We start from the raw sequence: 20,027 nt of genomic DNA, 5'->3' as shown, positions 1-20,027 counted from the left end.
GAAGCAGGTGTTGTCAAGAGTTTTTTCTCTATGTTCCTTCATTGTTTGATCGTATGTCACTTTGTGAGCGGTCTTCAAATGATTGAATAACTTTGTAGTGTTGCTCCGTGGTGCAGCTACGACACCGTAGCAAAGTTTCCACACTATGTCTACTTGATCCACGTCTGACTCCACGAACCCATAATGTTTCCACACCACTTAAGTCGTTTTACCTCTCTTTTCAACCAACGGCATTCTTTCTTCAGCAGCCATTATCCTCGCCTCACCAACTTCTGCTTAGCTTTCCGAGCTTTCCGAGCTTCCCTCCTCTTAATTGTTGTGACGCGTGTTCGAAACGCAGAGAGGTGCGCTCGATTTGCCACACGGAGCAGCGTGAGAGGAGGAGCTAATAATCGGCTCAGTCATTTTTAATGATCGTTGAAAGCCCAGATCGTAATCACGATTAAAATTCGATTAATTGAGCAGCCCTAATCAAAGCCCCTTTCAGACATATGCTGTGTTCCATGTTGGTTTTGTGTCATAGAGTTAGAGCTGGGCGATATGACCCAAAATTCATATCTCGATATTTTTTTAGCTGGATGGCGATATACGATATATATCTCGATATTTTTTTTAACCCATAAGGTAAGAACAAAAAGAGAGTTTAGTCAAAGCTGTGTCCCAGATGTCACACAGGCACTTTTATTAACATACAGCATAGATGTACATGAAGAAATTACTCAAAAATAAATTATCAGCATTTATTAAATAATAATGCTCCATAAATAAAAGAAACACAATGTTGTTTTTGTGCATAACAAAAAGCTCACAATTCTGCAGTCAAAATGTAAACTAAAAGACGCTGAGCATAATAACAAAGAGACAGATTTCACAGCTGCTCTGTTCCCAAGTTCTACTGCATTACTGACAGCCTTGAGTTTGAAATCCTCAAACTCAAGGCTGTCACAGTACGTATCACTCCGCGAGGCTCCACTACGGTAGCCGTAATGCTCCGACAATCCATCAAGCGGTGCGGCTCCGTAGCTTACCAAAGTCATACTAAAACATTTTTGACAGATTGCTGAGCGCCCTGTACCACATAAAAACGGTTCGCGGTCAGTAAGCACAACCAGAATTCATACATAAGGCGCACTGTCGATTTTTGAGAAAATGAAAGGATTTTAGGTCGTTAGCGCGGCTAGCTCGTTAGCGCGGTTAGCTCGCTAACACGTTGACGCCGTCCAGCCCCACGCACGGGGCGGTCCGCGGTAACTCGTTAACGGAGATTTGCCGTGTTCATCTTGTCGTTGCCTGCAGGTGAAGATATGGGGGAGGGGGAGTTGTGTTCAGTGAAGGAGAGGTGAGGCCCAGTAACGCAGCGTAGTGACAAAAATGGACGAAAGAGAGGCAAACTTGCGGCTCCACAAGTATAATTATAACGTAACATATACTATATCGATATAAACGATATTGTCACATCTTATATCTCGTATGAAAATATATCGATATTTTTAAAAAACTCGATAAATCGCCCAGCTCTACATAGAGTGTTTATATCTAAAGGATATATGGTTTGTTTTGGTTTGGTTTGTAAAGACCTGTTTTAAACCCCTGGACTTAGTAGTTTAGACTTGGAGTCAACTGCCTGAATAAGCACCCTGGACCTAATATCCCATACAGATTTGCAAATTACTGTCAATGTGGCTCAAGTGTGAATGTATGCAGTCACATTTACAACACTCTCAAGAATTGGGCTCTTTCCAGTAACCTGGAAATTTTAAAAAACTAGAATGTTTTTACGCATATGCATCAACCATTAGGGTTTCCATTCTGTGCTATTTGCATGCTGTAACTGTAATGAGTTTAACTGTGAGGTGGTGTTTTTTGGATGCTGGCAGTGGGGAACTATAATCACCAACAGGTGTAGCAAGAGCTGTACTTATATATCTCAGCCGCTTACGCAATGTTTTATGGCTTCAGGTCCACCATACATTATTCCTGTGAAGACTTTGTTATTTTGTCATTGTGCTTTCAGCCTTTTTGATTAAACAAATTAAGTTGGGCTGGTTTTAGTAATGCCTGTTATTTGCTTTGTGTTCACAAAGTTCAAACCGAATCTTTGCTCCCGTGAGACCTGTTTAAGAAAATGATACACTATGCATCACTATAAACTAAAAATATAAAGCTCCTCAAACTAGACATTAACATATGTTCCAGCAAAAATACTTGGCAACAATAAAGTAAATAATATCCACCCTGGAGCGCAGTTGCTTACTATGCCCAGTTTGAATTTAAGCCTTGATAATCAGCATCTTGGCCAGCAAAATAACAAACTGGAGAGTGGTAAATGGCAGAAGACAATTTTTTATTTTCTTTTTTTCACCCAGATTTTGTATGGAGTCATTGTATTTGGTGACCCTTGGTTCTATGATTCTACTGTACTGTTATCTCTAAGACATCAGAGATCATAAATCAACCTGTCACATGTTAGGTGGCTGGATAGTAGATGGTTGTGTTGTATTATAAAATGTTATAAAACTAAAATATTAATTTATATGAAATACTTCTTGTTCAGATATTTCAGTATATTTTGATAATGTCCCAAGCACACTTACCAGCTGCTTTATTCAGTCCACCTTGGTGGTACTGGGTTGGATCCCCCTATTTGCCTTCAGAACTGCATTAATTCTTCATGGCACAGATTCAACAAGCTGTTGGAAACATTCCTCGGAGATTTTGATACATATTCCCATGATAGCATCACATAGTTGCCTTAGATTTGTTGGCTTCATATCCATGATACAAATCATCTGTTCCACCACATACCTAAAGTGCATGTTTGCACTGTCATGTTCAGGAAACCAGTTTTAGATGATCTGAGCTTTGTGACATGGTGTGCCGTCTTGCTGAAAGCAGTCATCGCAAGATGGGTACACTGTGGTCATAAGGGGATGGGCATTGTCAACAACAATATTCAGATAGGCTGCGGTGTATAAACAATGCTCAGTTGGTACCAGAGGGTCCAAAGTGTGCCAAGGAAACTGTCCCCTACACCAATACAACGACAGCAGCCTGAACTGTTGATACAAGGCAGACGGGGCAATGTTTTCATGTTTTTTACACCAATTTTTGGCCTGAACTTCACAGTAGATATCAAGATTTATCAGACCGCACAATGTTTTTGTTTTTTTAATTTTGTTTTGTTTTTGCAAATTTCTGTTGTTAGTTGGACCGTCAGTTTCCAATTCTTAACTGAAAGGAGTACCACACCGGGTGGTGTGGTCTTCTGCTGTTGGAGCCCATCTGTTTCGGGGTTCATATTCAGAAATGATCTTCTCCACATCATTGTTGTAATAAGTGGTGCAGCAAGAGCCGCACTTGTATATCTCATCCGTTACGGCTTTGCTTGCGCAATGTTTTATGGCTTCAGGTCCACCATAGATTATTCCTGCGAAGACTTTATTTTGTCGTTGTGCTTTTAGCTTTTTGTCGTAATAAGTGGCTGTATGAGTTACTGTCACCTTCCTATCAACTAGAAAAATCCTGGCCATTTTCTGACTATTGACATCATCCAGAGAACTGCGGCTCATTGGATATCATGTCGTTTTCTGACCATTTTCTATAGACTTTAGAGATGATTTTGAGCAAAAAAATGTTTTGAAATACTCAGACCACCTGTCTGCCACGCTGAAAATCATATAAATCACCTTTCTTCCCATTCCAATATTTTGTTTGAACTTAAGCAGGTTTTCTTGACCAGATCTACGTGCATAAATGTATTGGTTTGCTGCCAGCACCCCCCCTTTTTTTGTTTTCTTTTTTTAAAGCTACCGTGTTTCCTGCCTGCAACTGCAGAAATTAAACTCTGTGTTGAAATGATCTCAGTGTATAATGCATTAGCTATGGGCTTTTCATGTATATAAAATACATTACATTCATTTGCACATCATGCCCTTTCATCTTGCCAGTTCACCATCTAGCTGTTATTCTCCTCTTTCCCCACGCCAAGCTTTCACCCTGCCTTTTAGCTTAAGTTAATGGACTCCTGCACATTCTGCTTAGAAATGTTGTAAAGTAAACAGCAGCTCATGAAATATTCACCGCTCTCCTCTGTGTGGAGGTGTGTGTCTGTGTGTGTCTGTGTGTGCAGTCGGCTGTACTAAGCCGTGCGACTCCCACACACCCACTCAGAGTCACACGCATGCATATGAAACACAAGGGGCACCCCAAAAAGCTAAGGGTGTCTCCGTATCCTGGCTCTGAGCCAGCAGAGAAACGAGTGGGAGCACTCTGGCATTGAATGACTCATACATTTGCTGGTATTCATATTGGCGGGGGGAAAAAAATTCACGCTCAAAATTCAATCTCAATATTTAGTTGCAAATGGCTGAAAACAGGAGGACAAGCATTTCAGGTTAGGATACTCTATTGTATGTTATTCATAATCCTGAACCATGCTATTTCAACTGTTGCTGTTTCTTTTTGGATCCTTTTTTAAGTAGGAAGGCACCAGTTTTTAAAATTCTGGCCCGATAATGGTTTTTTAAATAACAGTTTGGCTGGTAGTTAGAGTTTCTTTTAAATAAGTTTGCATGTTGAATGGAACAGTGGGTGAAGCTCTTGTTACTCTCTCAAGTCTGACATTGAGACACCAAGGGTTTTATCTCCCACTTTGAGAATGAAGAACAAGGGACACAGTCTGTTCTAATGACAGAGCAGGGTTGTGAACACACTGAATAATTCCTGGATAAGCACCAGCCAAAGATAAATGTCATTGTTTGGCACTGTGATATTAGCAGACATTAATGGTAGTCTGATAAATGCCATTCCCTGATTCTTTTACTCATTTTACATTTGATGTATTTATACAATACTTAAAACGTGTCAACCCTACGACTCCACTACATATATCGTCCTTCCCATGTAAACAGGAGGCCTAAGGAATCAAAGGTCGCTGGACTACACCTCAACACCAGCTGAGAAAATAATCAGAAAGGCTGCTCTACAGCGTTTGGAAGGAAACCATAAGAAACCAGCGCAGCTTTGTGCTTTTCTTTATTTATTTTTTAAAAGGCTGCTTCTCCAACAACAGCTTGTTCACTCGCTGGAGGATAAATAATGGTTAAAAATTGACGCCAGCGCTGCTACATCTGTGCCGTCCAAACACCAGCAAGAATGCCCCCTGCTTTGTGCTCGTAAGCTGATATGGAGAATCGCGTGTCTCCAACTGGCGATATGCTGGGATGGAAAATTCACAGTTCTGTTGAATACGTTGACAGTATCAGCAGAAAATACATCTTCTTTTCAATCATAGGTCACATTTAGATTCATCTGTCAAAGAGATATTTCTGCATCAGAGCTATGAATGTGTAAATGGCTTTTCCACTTTCATTTTTTCCCCCCATCGGCATTCTTTCACTGCTGCTCTGCATTTGTTCCTTATCCTCTTCTACCTGTCTGTTTTCTAGACACATGCATCATATCTCTCTGCCACCGCGCTATAAACCACGGCACAAACACAATCTGCTATATGTCCTCCTCAGGGTTGCCCTAGCAACACACACCAATGCATCTCCTCCGCCAACAAAACGATAAGTTACTATCTATAGCTGTATAGGTGACTCTCTTAGAGTTGTCCTCGAAGTAGAGTGGTTGTGTTGGCGTAATAGAAGCCGTCCTAAGCAGAGCTGCATGCATAATTCAGTAGTGGACCTCATCCCGGCGCTTATTGTCTGGAGACCGGAGGCCGTTGATAAGAGATAACCTCTGCTGCAGCCTTAGTCACTCGGAAGAATCACCAGCAGGAGTGAAAACAGGTCAACTCTGCTGACCCCTCGGGCTTCTTTATGTTGCCACAGCACAGTGACATTTTGTGACAGGTCTGACAGTCCACCCTGCAGTGCCACATGTACCACACCAGCCTTGACCGTGAAGGGCATAGTGAGAGAATGATGATGTTTGAAACCCAAGGTCACAAGGAAGATTTGGAGCGTGTAGGTGGCGCAGACCAAGGTTCTGTTTATGAGCAGCACTTATTCCTTCCACTCATAAAATTGTAGGACTTCACATTCAGGCCGAAGCAGTCACGTATTTCATTTTGTCTATAGTTGCTAAAACCTGAGGGGGGGGGGGGGCTGTCTTCTGTACTTGGGGGGGGGGGGGGGGGGGGTTCTTCTGTACTTGGTGGGATAAGGAGGAGGGGTTTGGGGGAAGGAAGCAGAACAAAGAAGAGGCACGAAAAGGCCAACTTCTCTAAAATCTCATTGTCAGCATATCTGTCAACCAGTCCAGCTTAAAAATGATTGTGCCACAGTGGGGAACTTTCATTTATTTAACTGACATTATTATAATTTCCATTATTTATGTACCCCCCATTTGACTCAAGGGCAGATGTGAGAGGTTTGCAAAAATGCAAAAATCTTCAGTGCTTGGCTCGATTCAGCTATATTTCTAGTAACATATTTCACTGACAGATCTTCATCAGTGGAATAAATTATATCAAAAGTATCATAGTAGAAAACATTTTCTCTTTAATCAGGCCACATTCTGCATATTGAATAGATGTCTCCTCATTCATTTAATTAGAAGAGTCATTGTATGTGATTCTCTTTTCCTTTGACATTTCATCACAGCCAAGGCTAAGCTGTAAGGCACGATGAAAAGGAATTGTTAAACCTTCCTCATTCATTTTATGGAGACATTGACAGGATTTGATAATTGTCATAATGTGCAGTTAGTAAAGATGGATTTAATATAAGGAGATAGAATTAACCAATAATCCTCTAGGTTTTCAACCTCTTAATGAGTATTTCTATTTTATGTTGTTTCTTTTGTTTTGTTTTGTTTTGTTTTTTTGTTTTTTTTTTTGGTTTAACTGCAAGTGGTTGATCCAAGGTTGTGTTATTTAACATCTAGACACCTTGTGTTCTCAGTGACATGGCTAATTTTTCTCACTTTCAGCATTTAGAGAGCTTAATAACCTTATTGACATACTGAGATCTAGCCCATAAGTGAATGGATATTAGCCCACGAAAAAGTGGAGCTCACACTGAGGTGGGTTGCAAAGCAGCTTGCGGATATGGAGTGAGAGACAAGCTGTTAAATCATGCAACATATCTGAGATTGCCAAGAAGAATAAATGAGCCATGGGCTGATCTGCCAGTATAGTGGCTGAGCTTGACTTTGTGGCTTTCCATTACTAACTTTAGTCATTAGTGCAGAAGATTATTGTGCTTGGTTTTCATATATGATATACCGTGTACACTACACGGCCGTGCAGTAGACTGGTGACCCATCAAAGGTGCTCCTTGTCTGTCATCCTATGAGAGAACAAGGACAAGATTCCCTATTTGATCCCAAGAGGAGACAGAAATCCCTTTTGGAGCTGCATCAAGAAAGGCATCCAGTGTGGAAATCCACCAAATCATGTGACAACCCCCTTCTGAATAAGGGGGCAGCCGAAAGTAGCTTAAAGTGATAAAGAGGACTTGCACAGCATAACATTTTCAGACTTAGTTTGTCTAGTATGAGTGACGATTTAGGGATAGGTCTGTTCCCCATAATTCAACGCGGTATTCTCTTCATTTGCCAGTCCCTGCTGTTGAATAACCTCTTCTGTGAAGTCTCCACTTTATATCACACTTTCTCTGTCAAATATTTTTGAAGCCTGTCTCAAGCCAGTACTGGTGACCTCTCAGACTTCTGAGGGCTTCATCCAGAGCCACAGAATAGCTTATACAGCTGTTTTTTTTAAAGTGCTGTTAGTGATTGTCATGAAGATGAATTTAATCTTTTTTTTTGTTTACAAAAAAGTGCCCTGAATTTGTATTTATTGTATGTGTATATGTGTATTTTGTCCTTTTTAGCGTTTCATTATCTTGACTGACACCACTTCACTAGTTGGTGTCCCAGTAAGCCCATTTCCTTATGTTAATTTCCCCAAAGTTCTCTTATTATTCCGGTTAAAATATTACTAGCTCAGCTTAACTTTTTTTTTGTATAAGTAGAACCAATAGCTAGAAATTTTATCTCAGAATTTTCTCATATCCGATTTGGCAGCAGTTGCCTGTCTCATCCGGCAGTTTCGCATTTATCAGTTTTAGTCTGCTGCACACGAACCTCATTATATTCCCTCAAACACAGTGACAAGGGTTTATGCAGCTTGGCTTTTAGTAAAGTCCCAGTCGTGCATTAGCTGGTGGAGTGCTATCCTCTCGCACCTCTTATTTTCCATAATAAAACACAGCTCAGCAAATCTGTGTGCCGCATGCATAAAGGAGAGCCACCCTTGTGTCAGCCCAGGTTAGTCACAACAGGAGCACCGGCAAAGAAGGAATGTCTGCTCAGATTTTAATAATCCCACATCATTTGGTGAGGAATGAAGATGAATTGTTTACAGCTCGTTGTTTCAGAGATCTCAGCTGTTGCATTCTGGGCAGTTTGCGCCACTGAAGCATGAACAGCTTCTATAGCACTGCAACATGGCACCATTAGTGGCCTACATATCAGCTATGCTGCTATGGCATACATGGTTAGTTACTCTTAACCTACTTCCATGCTGCCAGGCGAACTCCAGCAGGAACGTTTTCTTCTATCTTGAAAAGCTCAGAACAAGAAACACCAGAGACACCGTGACGTTGTCAATCAACCCCATCCCACCAGCTCCGCTCACATAAAGACTAAGATGCTTGGCATTACTCCAGCACACTGTGGTGTACAGTCAGAGATGTTAGCGTACACACACATTCACTTGGATGAACTGTACACGCACGCGTATCTGCCAGTCTTCATCCCATCACAGGACTAGTCTCTGTTGCGTGGCAGGGCTTTGTTGGGGAGTTGACAGCGAAGGTTGCTTCATAAACCCGGCACGCGTCCATCAAAATCTCCCCCGCTGCTTTGAGAATGAAGGGAAGTGATGATCCAGGGATTTTTATTCCTTTTTTTTCTCTGCCCTATTAACTCACTGTATCACCTTGGCAGTGCTGTATTCTGTCACTGAGGCTACCAGGATGGCAGGGGACACTTGGGAAGAAGAATGGTCAGTCTTCCACAAAAAAATAAAAAATAATATTCTTCCACACAAAAATAAATAGTTAAATGTCAGATTTAGTCGTGCTTTAACGACTGAATTGCGGTTGTAGGAGGATGTAGGTGAATTAGTGGTTGTGTCCGGTTCGTGAAATAAAAATGTCTTTGTATAGAGGCTTCTGTATGTCGACTTCTGCGTGCATGTTGAGGAAGTGACTGTTGACAGACTGGAATATGTGTGCGTCCCTGTCCTGCCTCGACAGCAGTGCAGCATAGCTCAGGGACTGCACATCGCTACGTATATGCAAATTGCAGTGTCACACTGATCAATCCTGTAGGCTGCTGAGACAGGGTTATGTCAGGACTAGTCAGCAGCATCTTGGCTGTCTGTCTGCCAGTCTGTTTGTCTGGCCTGTTCCGCACTGTTTCTGTATTGCACTCTTCTGTCGGATGCTTTGCTCTCTGCTTCTCCTCTTCAGGAATACTTCTCTGCCAAGTTGACCTACTTGGCAAACTATTCAGTGGCTGTAATTTGCTTCTGTTTTCCTATCAAGCACAGAACGTATTTGCAAATCAAAACTTTGTGCATCAGGTTTAACTAAGTCCAATGTCTTTCTTTGTTTCTACAGGATGCAACTTGAATAAAACATATCCTGTGGGAGTGGAAGGACACAGAAAGGTGGTGTTGGACGACCTTGTCAACAGGGATCTGGGTGGAGGAGAGAAGATACCAATCAGGCTGTGAAAACTCAGACTTTTGAGCATATTAGCCAATCATGCTTTAGCACAGAGGAGAGGCTGGTTTACTGGCGGAGAAACACCCACTGTATTTTTACCAAACACTCCTTGGTCATAAACAGACACATTTCCCATCTGTCATTTCCCACACCTGCCGAGATGTCAATGCCACTGTGGCATTTGTGGTGACGGAGCACAAAGTGCGTGTGCGCATCCGGCTGGGAGGCCGGCGGGTCGGTGGGTGTACAGGCACACCTAGAGGCATTTTTGGGTTGCGTTGCTGAAACATGCGGCCCTGGGCGGGTTCATGGCGTTGGATTACCCTGGTGCTTTTGGCCTGGGGAACACTCCTCTTCTACATTGGTGGTCACTTGGTGAGGGACAGCGAGCATCCGGAGCGGTCCAGCCGGGAGCTCTCCAAGATCTTGGCCAAGTTGGAGCGACTCAAGCAGCAGAACGAGGACCTGCGGCGCATGGCCGAATCGCTCAGGTAAACTGCATGTTTACTTACTCGCATGCTATAATTAACCGTTAATATTTCTTTTCAGTTTAAGTCCCTTTACCTGCACATGAGTACTGGTTGTGTCTTTCTGGATTGAATTATTATCCATTGAATTATTATTCTTTTTCCTTTTCTGAAGATGTTCTGTAGCATCAAAGCAAAGCTAGAGTTTGTCATTTTGATCTGTATTTGTAGGTTTTTTTAAAAAGTTTTTATTAAAATGGATCTGTTCCCAGAGTTTTGTTACTACTAAATCTAGAGATCAGACATTTGGCACAAAACACACTTGAGAACAGATGTATTGCATCTCTTGCTTTGCCTCTTAAGTAAACTTTTGAGTTGATAAAAGTTCTGTTGTGCAGTGCCTCCTTCCTCCTGTCCAGCAATGAGCACACAGTCTAGATTCCTGGTGGCCCAATCAGTAGTTTTTCAAATGAATGAATGTGGCAATGAAATGATTGTTTCCTAAGAATTTATGGAACTTTAAGCAGCATCTGTCTAAATCGGCATCTTGCATCTGGCTTAAAGTTAAAATGCTTTAGATGGGTTTTATCAGCTGATCAGTGTTCAGTTTCAAAGCTGATCATGGGTGTTGCAGATGCTGCCTGTGACAGACAGATGGATGGTCTGTCGCACACCTCAGCAGATTTTGTTGTGTCATTTTGGAAGACAATAGCACATTGTACGAGCCCATTAACCACACAGCGTCTTTCGCACATTCACTCTATGTGTAATAGAGAGACAGATGGTTCTGCTCTTATCGCCGCATGCCGCCGATGTTTCTATGCACACATAAAGTCTACGCCTGTGCATGGGTGCCTGTGACTGCGCATGCATGTGGGCGGGAAGTGGTAGCGCGATCCAGTGTGTGCCATATTAATAGGGAACTTCAGATGTTGCCATTGCTGCTCCTCTGTGATATTCCGATTCACTTTGATGCGGGGCCCTCATCAGTGTACACAAACATAAAAAAAACACACGCGTGCACATTGCTTCAGACAGCTGGTCCCTGATTAAATCCCTTGCTTTTGTAATTATTCAAAATTGGCTTTAAAACAAAGGTGGAATTCATGGCATAAAAAACAAGTGCAGCTTTCAGTCGGCCAGTGTCCAGATGGGTCCCCGGCACACTGCACGCTTGTTGCTTGTTATTGAGTTCGGTTGTTGATCTGGGACTGAGGCCTCCGCAGTTGTTTACTGGGGCACTGCTACAGGGCCTTCACAAGTCCCTCTAAGCTTCTGCTAAGTATCCAGCACAGCAAGCCAAAAGCGGGCAACGGGCTTTCTGAGGTTAAGCTTTATGAGCTATCGACAGTAACAGCGGTTGGTTTGTCTTGTTCACGTCGTTGTCTCTTTGTGCATGTGTGTGCTTGTGTGCGTCTGCGTAATAGTCAGATACAGGTCCAAGAGAGAACTCCAGCACCTCATCCTGCCGTCTCTCTTATCCCTATATTAGAGCTCTAATAGACGCAAAAAGGCTGTTAGTGAGCTGCCCGTCATCCCTGCCACAGCCTCTTACTTCTCTGTTCATTGCCTCCTCTTGTTCCTCGTTTCACTCCTCCTTCACCTACAACCCTCCCTCCTCGTCCTCCTTCTCCTCTGCCTCATTCTCCTACCAAACTGCTGACAGAGGTATGGCACGGAGCCAGACTCTATCCCGCAGGTTGTCACAGAATGACTGACTATGTAACAAGTCACTAGCTCACTGATAGACTAGCGGAACGCGTGACTAACCCAATTCGCAGTTTTACACGTTCTGCAGATTTGGTCCGAGAACATGAATCTCTGAATCTTGTACAAGAACCAGAGCCAATCCTTTTAAAGTACCTAACTATCACATTAGTGCGCTCATTTTTCACGAGTGGCCTCAAACCCATAAAACCGGCGTTATTGCACATTTTGCTGAATAGAAACCCACTGCACTGACACTGATGTATAGTTCAGAGTAGAATTTAACTCGGTTACTGTCATCACACCGCAGCAGAACTTGATAGATGTGTTATGTATTATCAGGCATTGTGGTGCATTAATTATATACCTGAAGGGATCTTGTTTACATTGTCTCATTCTCTTTGTAATAGAGAGTGAAGCTGCAGCAGTTTGCACGGGATATTGATTTTCTTGATCACAAATTAGGAAAGTCGCTGAGATGACAAAAAATGCTCAGTTATACAACCATTTCTCTGCACGCTTTTTACAAAGTTTTGCTGAACTCTTCATTTCTGAAATGGAATTGTCATATAAAATTAATCAATCAGCACTTAGGTTCAAATTAGTATCACCTGGCTGGCCTACCGATCGAGTGCAGCGATTCGGTTATTCAGGCCACTCCTGTGCAATTTGAGTGACAGGCAGCGTGCCAGCCTACCAATCGCCCAGTAGCATTAATGAGAGGTGAGCACGAGGTCAAGTTGCTCGGTCTGTCTGGCTCCACCCTCTCTGCAGCTGCTTGTCACCTCAGGCGTGAAGCCAGTGCTCCTGTGGAGACGGTGACACGCGCCAGCCTGATGGTCTGACATCGGAGAGAACGAGGAGCGAGAGTGACAGCTGGGCTGAGCGATGAGGACCTGATCGATTCCCCCAGGCATGCCAGCAGAGGGAGGGAGGGGACAATGCAGAGAAGGAGAAGAGGATGGGAGCATGATGGATGGCGTGAGGACTGCGCTAAGTAAAGAGCAGCAAGGAAGAAATGAAAAATGAGGACCGAGGGGATGAGAAGGGTTGCCGAGACCACAGTCATTGCCTTAATCTGCTTTAAATGTTATTTCAGCCTACCCCAGTGCTAACAGGCTGAGATATACAATCAAATACTAGACGCTAAAACGGGCAGTTCTCTAAATTTATCTTCGATAAACAGTTCAGTGTTTCAGGTGACCCAGTGCATGTAGTGTCCATGATTCAAAGCAGATACAAGAAATTATTTGCATACACAACAACATGTGGCCCTGATCTAGGACAGAAAAGGGCACGATTTAGACAAATTGTCTTTACAGGCTTTGGTAAAATTGTCTTTTAATGGTATAGGCCATTGGCCATTAGACCTCAATTACTTGCTTTCTGTGTGTCCTTGTTTGTTGTTTAGCTTCTGGCTACATTAGGTTGTAAAATCTACACAGTGCTTTTTTGCATACATTTGCCTCATATGTCGCTACCTTTTATGTTAAATAGAAATGTAAATTTGATCTCTAGAACAGATATCTTTTCTGTGAGGCTACTGTTCTCTCGTGTGAAAAGGGGCAGTGAGAAGATCTACCTATGCTGTGATGCTGCTGCCGTTTACAGACCTGAACTCCCATCGACCCGGCCATCGCTCAGGCCCAGCGAGAGATGGTCTACTACCATAGACACTAGCTCCATTGTTGAAGCTGTCTGGGGTCTGGACATCTCTGTCAAGTAGGACTCAGAGCAGAGCTGGCTCGCCCTGGATATGCTGAGGCGTTGAAGCATGCGAGGCAAAAATGCACCATTCAGAATCAGTTTACTTGGAAGAACAGTGACTCAGTGGATGCAGCAAAGAAAGGAGGCAGAAAATGTAACTAATATGACACGGGGTTGAAATATATTATGCAAAATTACAAAACATCTACGCATATAACGTCAGCAAATAATACTGTAAATGGTGATGGCATTTATCCGTTTTTAAAAACAAATGTTGAACACTGGTCGCAGTTTTCATGGTAAGAATAGGCTTTTCCACCAATTTGTAGTATGCACTATGCTTGTATTGTTGTAGTTTATTAGCTTGACTTATTAGAGTCAAGTGACTTAAGATGTTTGAATTCCCAGAAAAGGCTGGAACATGTCAGTCGAGCCTTAAAAGCTTGTGATAATTGAGATGTATATAAGCATGCAGGTTTTTCATTAATGCAAAGGAAAATCGTGTTCGTCTTTACATCCCTAAACCATCGAGATTTCTTGATCTCTCCATCCATATGCATGGCATTTCTTGGTTGACTTAAAAAGTAAACCTCAGGATTATTTAATCTTACTGCTCTACTCGTGTCTGATAACCCTGTGAACTCCATGGTTACCAAGTGCAGGAGGTGGTGGAGCGATAGCTATGGCAACAGTTCACAGATAAACTGGGTTGGAAGAAAGTGGGTTGAATGTTCAACCTCACCTGCTTTCCAGTTCAGTACTCAAAAATTGCAGGGCAGATCACCCCCTGCTTTCACAGCTTTGTCTTTCATTCCTCTGCTGTTTCCCCCCTACTTCACGTACCACCTCCCCTGACTCAGTTTTTTTTCTCACCTGCTACTTCTCCTGTGTTGTTTGATTAAGATGCTGTTGAATCCAGCTGCCTTGTCTAGCCTCTATTTTAGATCCTCAAGAGATTCTTTTTTTTTTTTCCTGCATACAGAATCTTGGTTGGATATACTTATGTTGAACCCACACTGTAGCACTGTTAAAAATCCACTCATTGAGGCATTTAATATATGGAACATGTATTAAGGTTTTGCAGACTATATGACGTTAATTTGTTCATCAGTTTGTCATCATGATTGTCACATGTCCAATGTGGGATCAAGTGAATAAAGGCCGAGTCACATAGGCCTAGAGACCAATATACATCCATCTGGCAATCACTGGTTGGGAAACAAAAATGAGTATTACCCGAGTTGTTGTGAGTGGTTGCTGGAGAGTGATGGAAGCTTTCTACAGACCAGTTGACCAAGTGGGGCACAGACCGAAAACATGTTTCAAAAGGTGGTAAATTTTCATTAAAGGCAGTTTGTATTGCACTTTTTTTTTCAAGTCTGGGTTAGCAGTTAGTATGTATATGCAGAAAACATGGTTAAATACAGGCAACAGTGGAAGTCTTCCAGCAAATAAAACAAACACTAGGAGGTTTTTGGTGCAGCACCTTTTTGTAATAAATTTTACCCAGTAAGATCCGATAATCTCCAGGAACCACTGCCAACCAGTCAGGAAGTACATTTTCTTCCCTAGCAACTGGTAATGTAGTATGGAGGACAAGTCCAATGTGCACATGATATCATGTGAGAAACCTCAATTCCTTTGGGTCCAAGTGCATCAATTCTGCTTGACCTGTAGAAATTTATTTGTTTAATGTGATTTGATTAATTTTGTAAGGTTTATAAGCTAATAAACACTTTTAAATTACTTCATTAATTTAAGGGGAGTTGCACTATTCTCAAAACCGAATTGGTGGCAAATGGTGGTCTAATACATTTTACCTTATTTTTTTCCCTTTAATTTGTCACATATAGGTAGACTGTCTTTACTACATATGTAGGCAGTAAAGACAAAGTCTTCCACTTCAAGCTTAGATCAGTGGTGGGAATTGGCTGTTGTTTTTATGTTTTTAATAATGGAAGTTAATAGTTTTTAGTCTAGATTGGCTCAATATTTATCGTAGATTTTGAGCTCTGTGAAAGAGAAATAACTAAAGATTTGATATGTTGAGAGCATTTTGTTGAATTCTACATAAAGGGCAGCAAAATGAACTTTTGATAATAAATAAGTAGCAAAAGAAATACTTGCATAAAAAGACATCTATATTTGTAATGGGAAATTGTGGACATAAAAACCCCACAGACTGCACTACTGCAATGTAACCCTGCCTCTTTTCATCCCCTGCAGATGCCAAAAACATTTCAGGTTACATAGATCGCCTTGTCTTCTGTTTTTTGTGTCCGTGTGCTTTGTCAAAGAACAAAAAGTAACACTAGGAAATGATGTCACTTTGTAACTGTCCTACTTCCTGTACAATGGAGTAACTACTGGATTAAGGCCTTTAGGGACGGCTTTTCTGAACAGAGTTAGCTGTGAAAAAAGATACTACAGCTGATATTTGGTTTGAAAATGCACCTGGGTCTTTTTTTAAAAAAGATCTGTGTCAGGAAGCTGTAACGGGACACATCATAGATTTCACGGAGAAAAGAAGCCCTGATTTAAGTAATGCATATAAATATCCGTGGTGCCACAATGTTATGCAGAGGTTTAGCATTCCATGATGCAGTTACGTAACCTAGATGTCAAATAACCTCTCTTTTCTCTTCAGTTTCCATGGCTTTGAAGCACAATGCTCTGTTAGTGCTCAGTGAAGTGGGAGGCCAGGGCTTCTGGGGAGTGAGGGGGAAGTTGTGTGGCAAGAAAGGCTACTGCAACTTTAAAAGTCTCATCTTTATGCCTGCCAGCGACTGATGTTCCTTATTCATGGAGCAAATTGAGTTTGCATGCCTTGATGACTCATTAACATGGCCTTTGCAGCACTTCACTAATGCCCCTGTGCATTTGGACATATTCAATTTTTAATGAGTTTATGTAGAGAAATTGATTTTGTATAATGTCAGTGGCATTTTTTTTCCTTTGGCTAATTTGAACTCTGTTGTCAGAGTGCTCATTTGTATTTTTATTATATGCATGTAATTCATATTCATATAGAAAGTCAAAGTTTTGTATTGTTTGTGTTTGTCGGTTGTATAAATACATGCCAAAGGACTAATGCCTGTCTTTTAAGTAGATCCGACTACTCTGAGTGTCGCCGGGGCGGCATCTTGCCATGACGCCAGCGCAGATTTCGAAAACAGTACCAGCATCACAGTCGTGCCTGGTAACAAAAGGGCCACCATAGTCTCCGGAGCACTAATGTAGCATACGATAGATGCTGTAATCAGAGGGAATTCCCACTGCGTCTGCCGATAAACAGTCAAAGTACAGTAACAAATTGTAAATAATCAATTTAGTGCTCTAGTATAGCTTTTATGTAGCTGTGGTTTTTCTGAAATGGTAATTTAGTGTCATCTTTGTGTGCTATGATCCTGCCACTAAATCAAATTTGTATCCATTAAGGAGTTAAAACGTTAGCCTATGGAGGTATTGCATTACAAACTCAATGCATTTGCCATTCTTGTAGTAAAAGGAGAACCATGTTCTAGCTTAAGAGTTGCTTTTATTTTTTTCTGTCTTCTACATTATTTGATCAAATGTAACACATGGCATTTCACCATCATTTGCCTTTCACTTCAGAGACTGCTCAGTGGATTCTTGGGATATTTTTGTGAAACTGTAGAGTAGGAGACAGGTCGGCCTTAACAAACATGGAGAGTGATTCCGTGCCCTGTGCATAATCTTGAGCTCTGAATAAATAAATCAGGACAGGGCTCTGGAACGCTGCGCTGTGGTGTTTTTAGTAAATGAAATGGAATTTTCAGTGGCGAAAACTGCAAGATGCCAGCTTTCGTGGCTTAGTTTTGAAAGCAGCTTTTAAGTCAGAAGAGATGTGGTTCGCTAACCAGTGCATGATGGAAGATAAACATTTTCACTGATTCATCAGAATACTCAGCTACATTATTAGACTGTTAAAAAGTCAGTTTGGTGGTAATCGAGTTTGTGTTCCAGCGACTTTTACATCAATTTAGCCTTGCACTACATGTGTTTTACCTGTTTTCAATAAAGATGCAAAGACATATCTGCAAAAATCTGACATTTTGATAGATTTTTGACTTGGGTGGGGAAAAACAACATGACATTGATGTGTGCAAACGATTTTTATCTGTCGTTAAACGTCAGTTTCGCTCCGGCTAAATGTTCAAGCATTGTGTGACAAAGAGCTCAAAGACTCTCTAATATATCAAAGAATTTCTGTATGTGCATCTGCTTGTCACCACAACACTTTTACGATTTGCCTCAAACTGATTACTGCTTAAGATATAAATGGGTAAAACACCAAATTAGAGGTTGTTTGGATTAGAGTTTGATTTTGAGGTTCTCTTGCCTGCTGCATATGTCAGTTATAAAGATGTTGGAGAATTTTTTTCTTCTTTGTTATGATTTGGAAAATATATTTGCAATTTTAGAATTAGGAAAATGTTCCATTTGTTTCCCTTAAACTAAATTTGTGATAAACATTTTTTTAAAACCCAACAAAGAATCAAAAGTCAAATATTGGCTGTTAGCCCATTAAAATTACTGTAAATTTAAAACTCATGGCTTTATTTTGTCAATTCTAAATAAGCAATTTAAAGACTTACAAGTACACAACATATACATTGTGTGACCCTTCATTATTGAGATTAGAAAAATGAATTTATTGCAGTGTCTCCTTTATTTACCTATTTAATTTTACAGTTGCAGCACAGCTTATCTGCAGAGATGGATATTTTTGCTTTTTTCTCTTACTAGTGATGTGCATGTTCCCAAATTCACCTGTTATATCTCCTATTGTGTCCCTCAGGATACCAGAGGGTCAAGCAGATGCCGGGTCCTTGGCAGCAGGAAGGCTGCGCTCCCTGGAGGACCAACTAACCAGAGCCAAACAGAAGATCCACAGCTTCCAGAAACTTACTGGAGATGGTAAGCAGAGTAGAGTTACCTAAAAGGTTGCAGGGAAGAATTTGGCACAGAGCTTACAAATATGAGGAAAAAAAATTGATTTTCAAGGTGTGGGCTGTCTATGAGCTTTGAGTCTATGACTCCTATGAGCTTTTTCCTGCAGCGAGAATCTGAGTCTAGTCTGGCGTTAAGCCTGCTCTAGCTCTGGAGCAATAATGGCAAAGCCACATGATGAGATGGACAGGGTTAGGTGTGTATTTGCCACCCTAAGCATGGTCAGAGGGGCAGGTAAGCTGTCAGGTGAGCAAAGAAATGTGTGAATGAAATGGAAGCAGTGTGGATGTACCATTGGCAAGAGTGAAAGGTGAGGGAAAAAAACAGACCTAGAGAAAAGGGGGGAAAAAAAGACATGCGAGCTTGGAGGGCAGAGCAGGGTCAGTCTCTCCATCTTGCCGCAGGGGGAGGAAAAAGCTAAAAATACCCTTCAGCTTTTTTCCACAAGGGAGGCAGTAAAGAGAAAAGAGAATATGTGAGAAACGAGGGAAAAAATAAGAGCTTTTCCCTCTTCACCAACTCCTTCCCCTGCTTGAGGCTGTTCTTTCCTTCCCTCGATTTTTTTTTCTTCTGTTTTTCTCCACAAAAATGAGAGCAGGCAGCTGTGTTATCCATGTAGGTTACTCCACATTGTTTGGCTCAGGAGGGGTATAGAGATCCTCCCTGTGTTAGAAAAACACAAGAGCGCCATCACAAGCAGGAGGGAAAAAGTGATCAAGTTGTTAATAATGAGGTCAAAAAAACACCCAGAGACAGAGTATGAAAGAAGAAGACTCTAATGGTTATGTTCCCAGACCTTGCTTTGTGCTTGTAGGTTATTTACGCTCTCATAATCTAATGTTCAGATATTCTGAAAGTCCTCCTGGCACCTTGTTTCTTCTAGCTGAGTAACTCAATAGTTCTACGCCTGTGCCTAAAATGTCACACAAGCTGAGTGTCTTTGTTGGTCCTTGTAGGTCCCGGGCCCACTCAGGAGGAGCTGCGGCGGAGGGTGGAGAATGGGGTTAAGGAGTTCTGGTACTTTGTCCGCAGTGAGGTGAAGAAACTGGCCAATGTTGAGCCCAGTGAGAGGCAGAAGTACGCTGACACACTCCTGCAGGACCTGGGACACCAGGAGAGGTGGGCATATGAAGCTGCTGCTTGGAAAAAAGTGGGAAACACTCACAGTGAAACCAGTGATAAATTTAAAAAAAAAAACATGGGGTTTTTTTTGTTGTGTTTTATGTCTTTGATTTAGTGTTGCCACCTTAATAAGGTGTAGGCCTGACTAATGGCTCCTTTCTGTGTGGAAGGCTTTATGAAGTCTGCAAAGATTTCATCTTGTATTAAAATCTGGGTGATTGTGGTTGCTTATGTGGTTTGGAAATTTTAATATATGCACATAAATGCTATCTGTTGGTTTGCTTTCTCTGTTTTTTTCGGAGCA

General features: G+C 41.7%; 1 protein-coding gene across 1 annotated transcript in view; it reads left to right on the top strand.

The window, feature by feature from the left end:
• fut8b (fucosyltransferase 8b (alpha (1,6) fucosyltransferase)) overlaps positions 1–20,027 on the top strand; it is a 96,413-nt gene that overhangs the window by 38,934 nt on the left and 37,452 nt on the right. The window contains exons 2-4 of the mRNA XM_063495821.1: positions 9,639–10,237; positions 18,450–18,568; positions 19,558–19,720. Coding sequence (XP_063351891.1) covers positions 10,035–10,237; positions 18,450–18,568; positions 19,558–19,720 — 485 coding nt within the window. The 5' untranslated portion in view covers positions 9,639–10,034. The remainder of the gene's footprint in view (positions 1–9,638; positions 10,238–18,449; positions 18,569–19,557; positions 19,721–20,027) is intronic.

The sequence above is a fragment of the Pelmatolapia mariae genome, linkage group LG15 (assembly GCF_036321145.2).
Source record: "Pelmatolapia mariae isolate MD_Pm_ZW linkage group LG15, Pm_UMD_F_2, whole genome shotgun sequence".
NCBI classification, from domain to species: Eukaryota; Metazoa; Chordata; class Actinopteri; order Cichliformes; family Cichlidae; genus Pelmatolapia; species Pelmatolapia mariae.
This window is presented reverse-complemented; position numbering and strand designations above follow the sequence as displayed.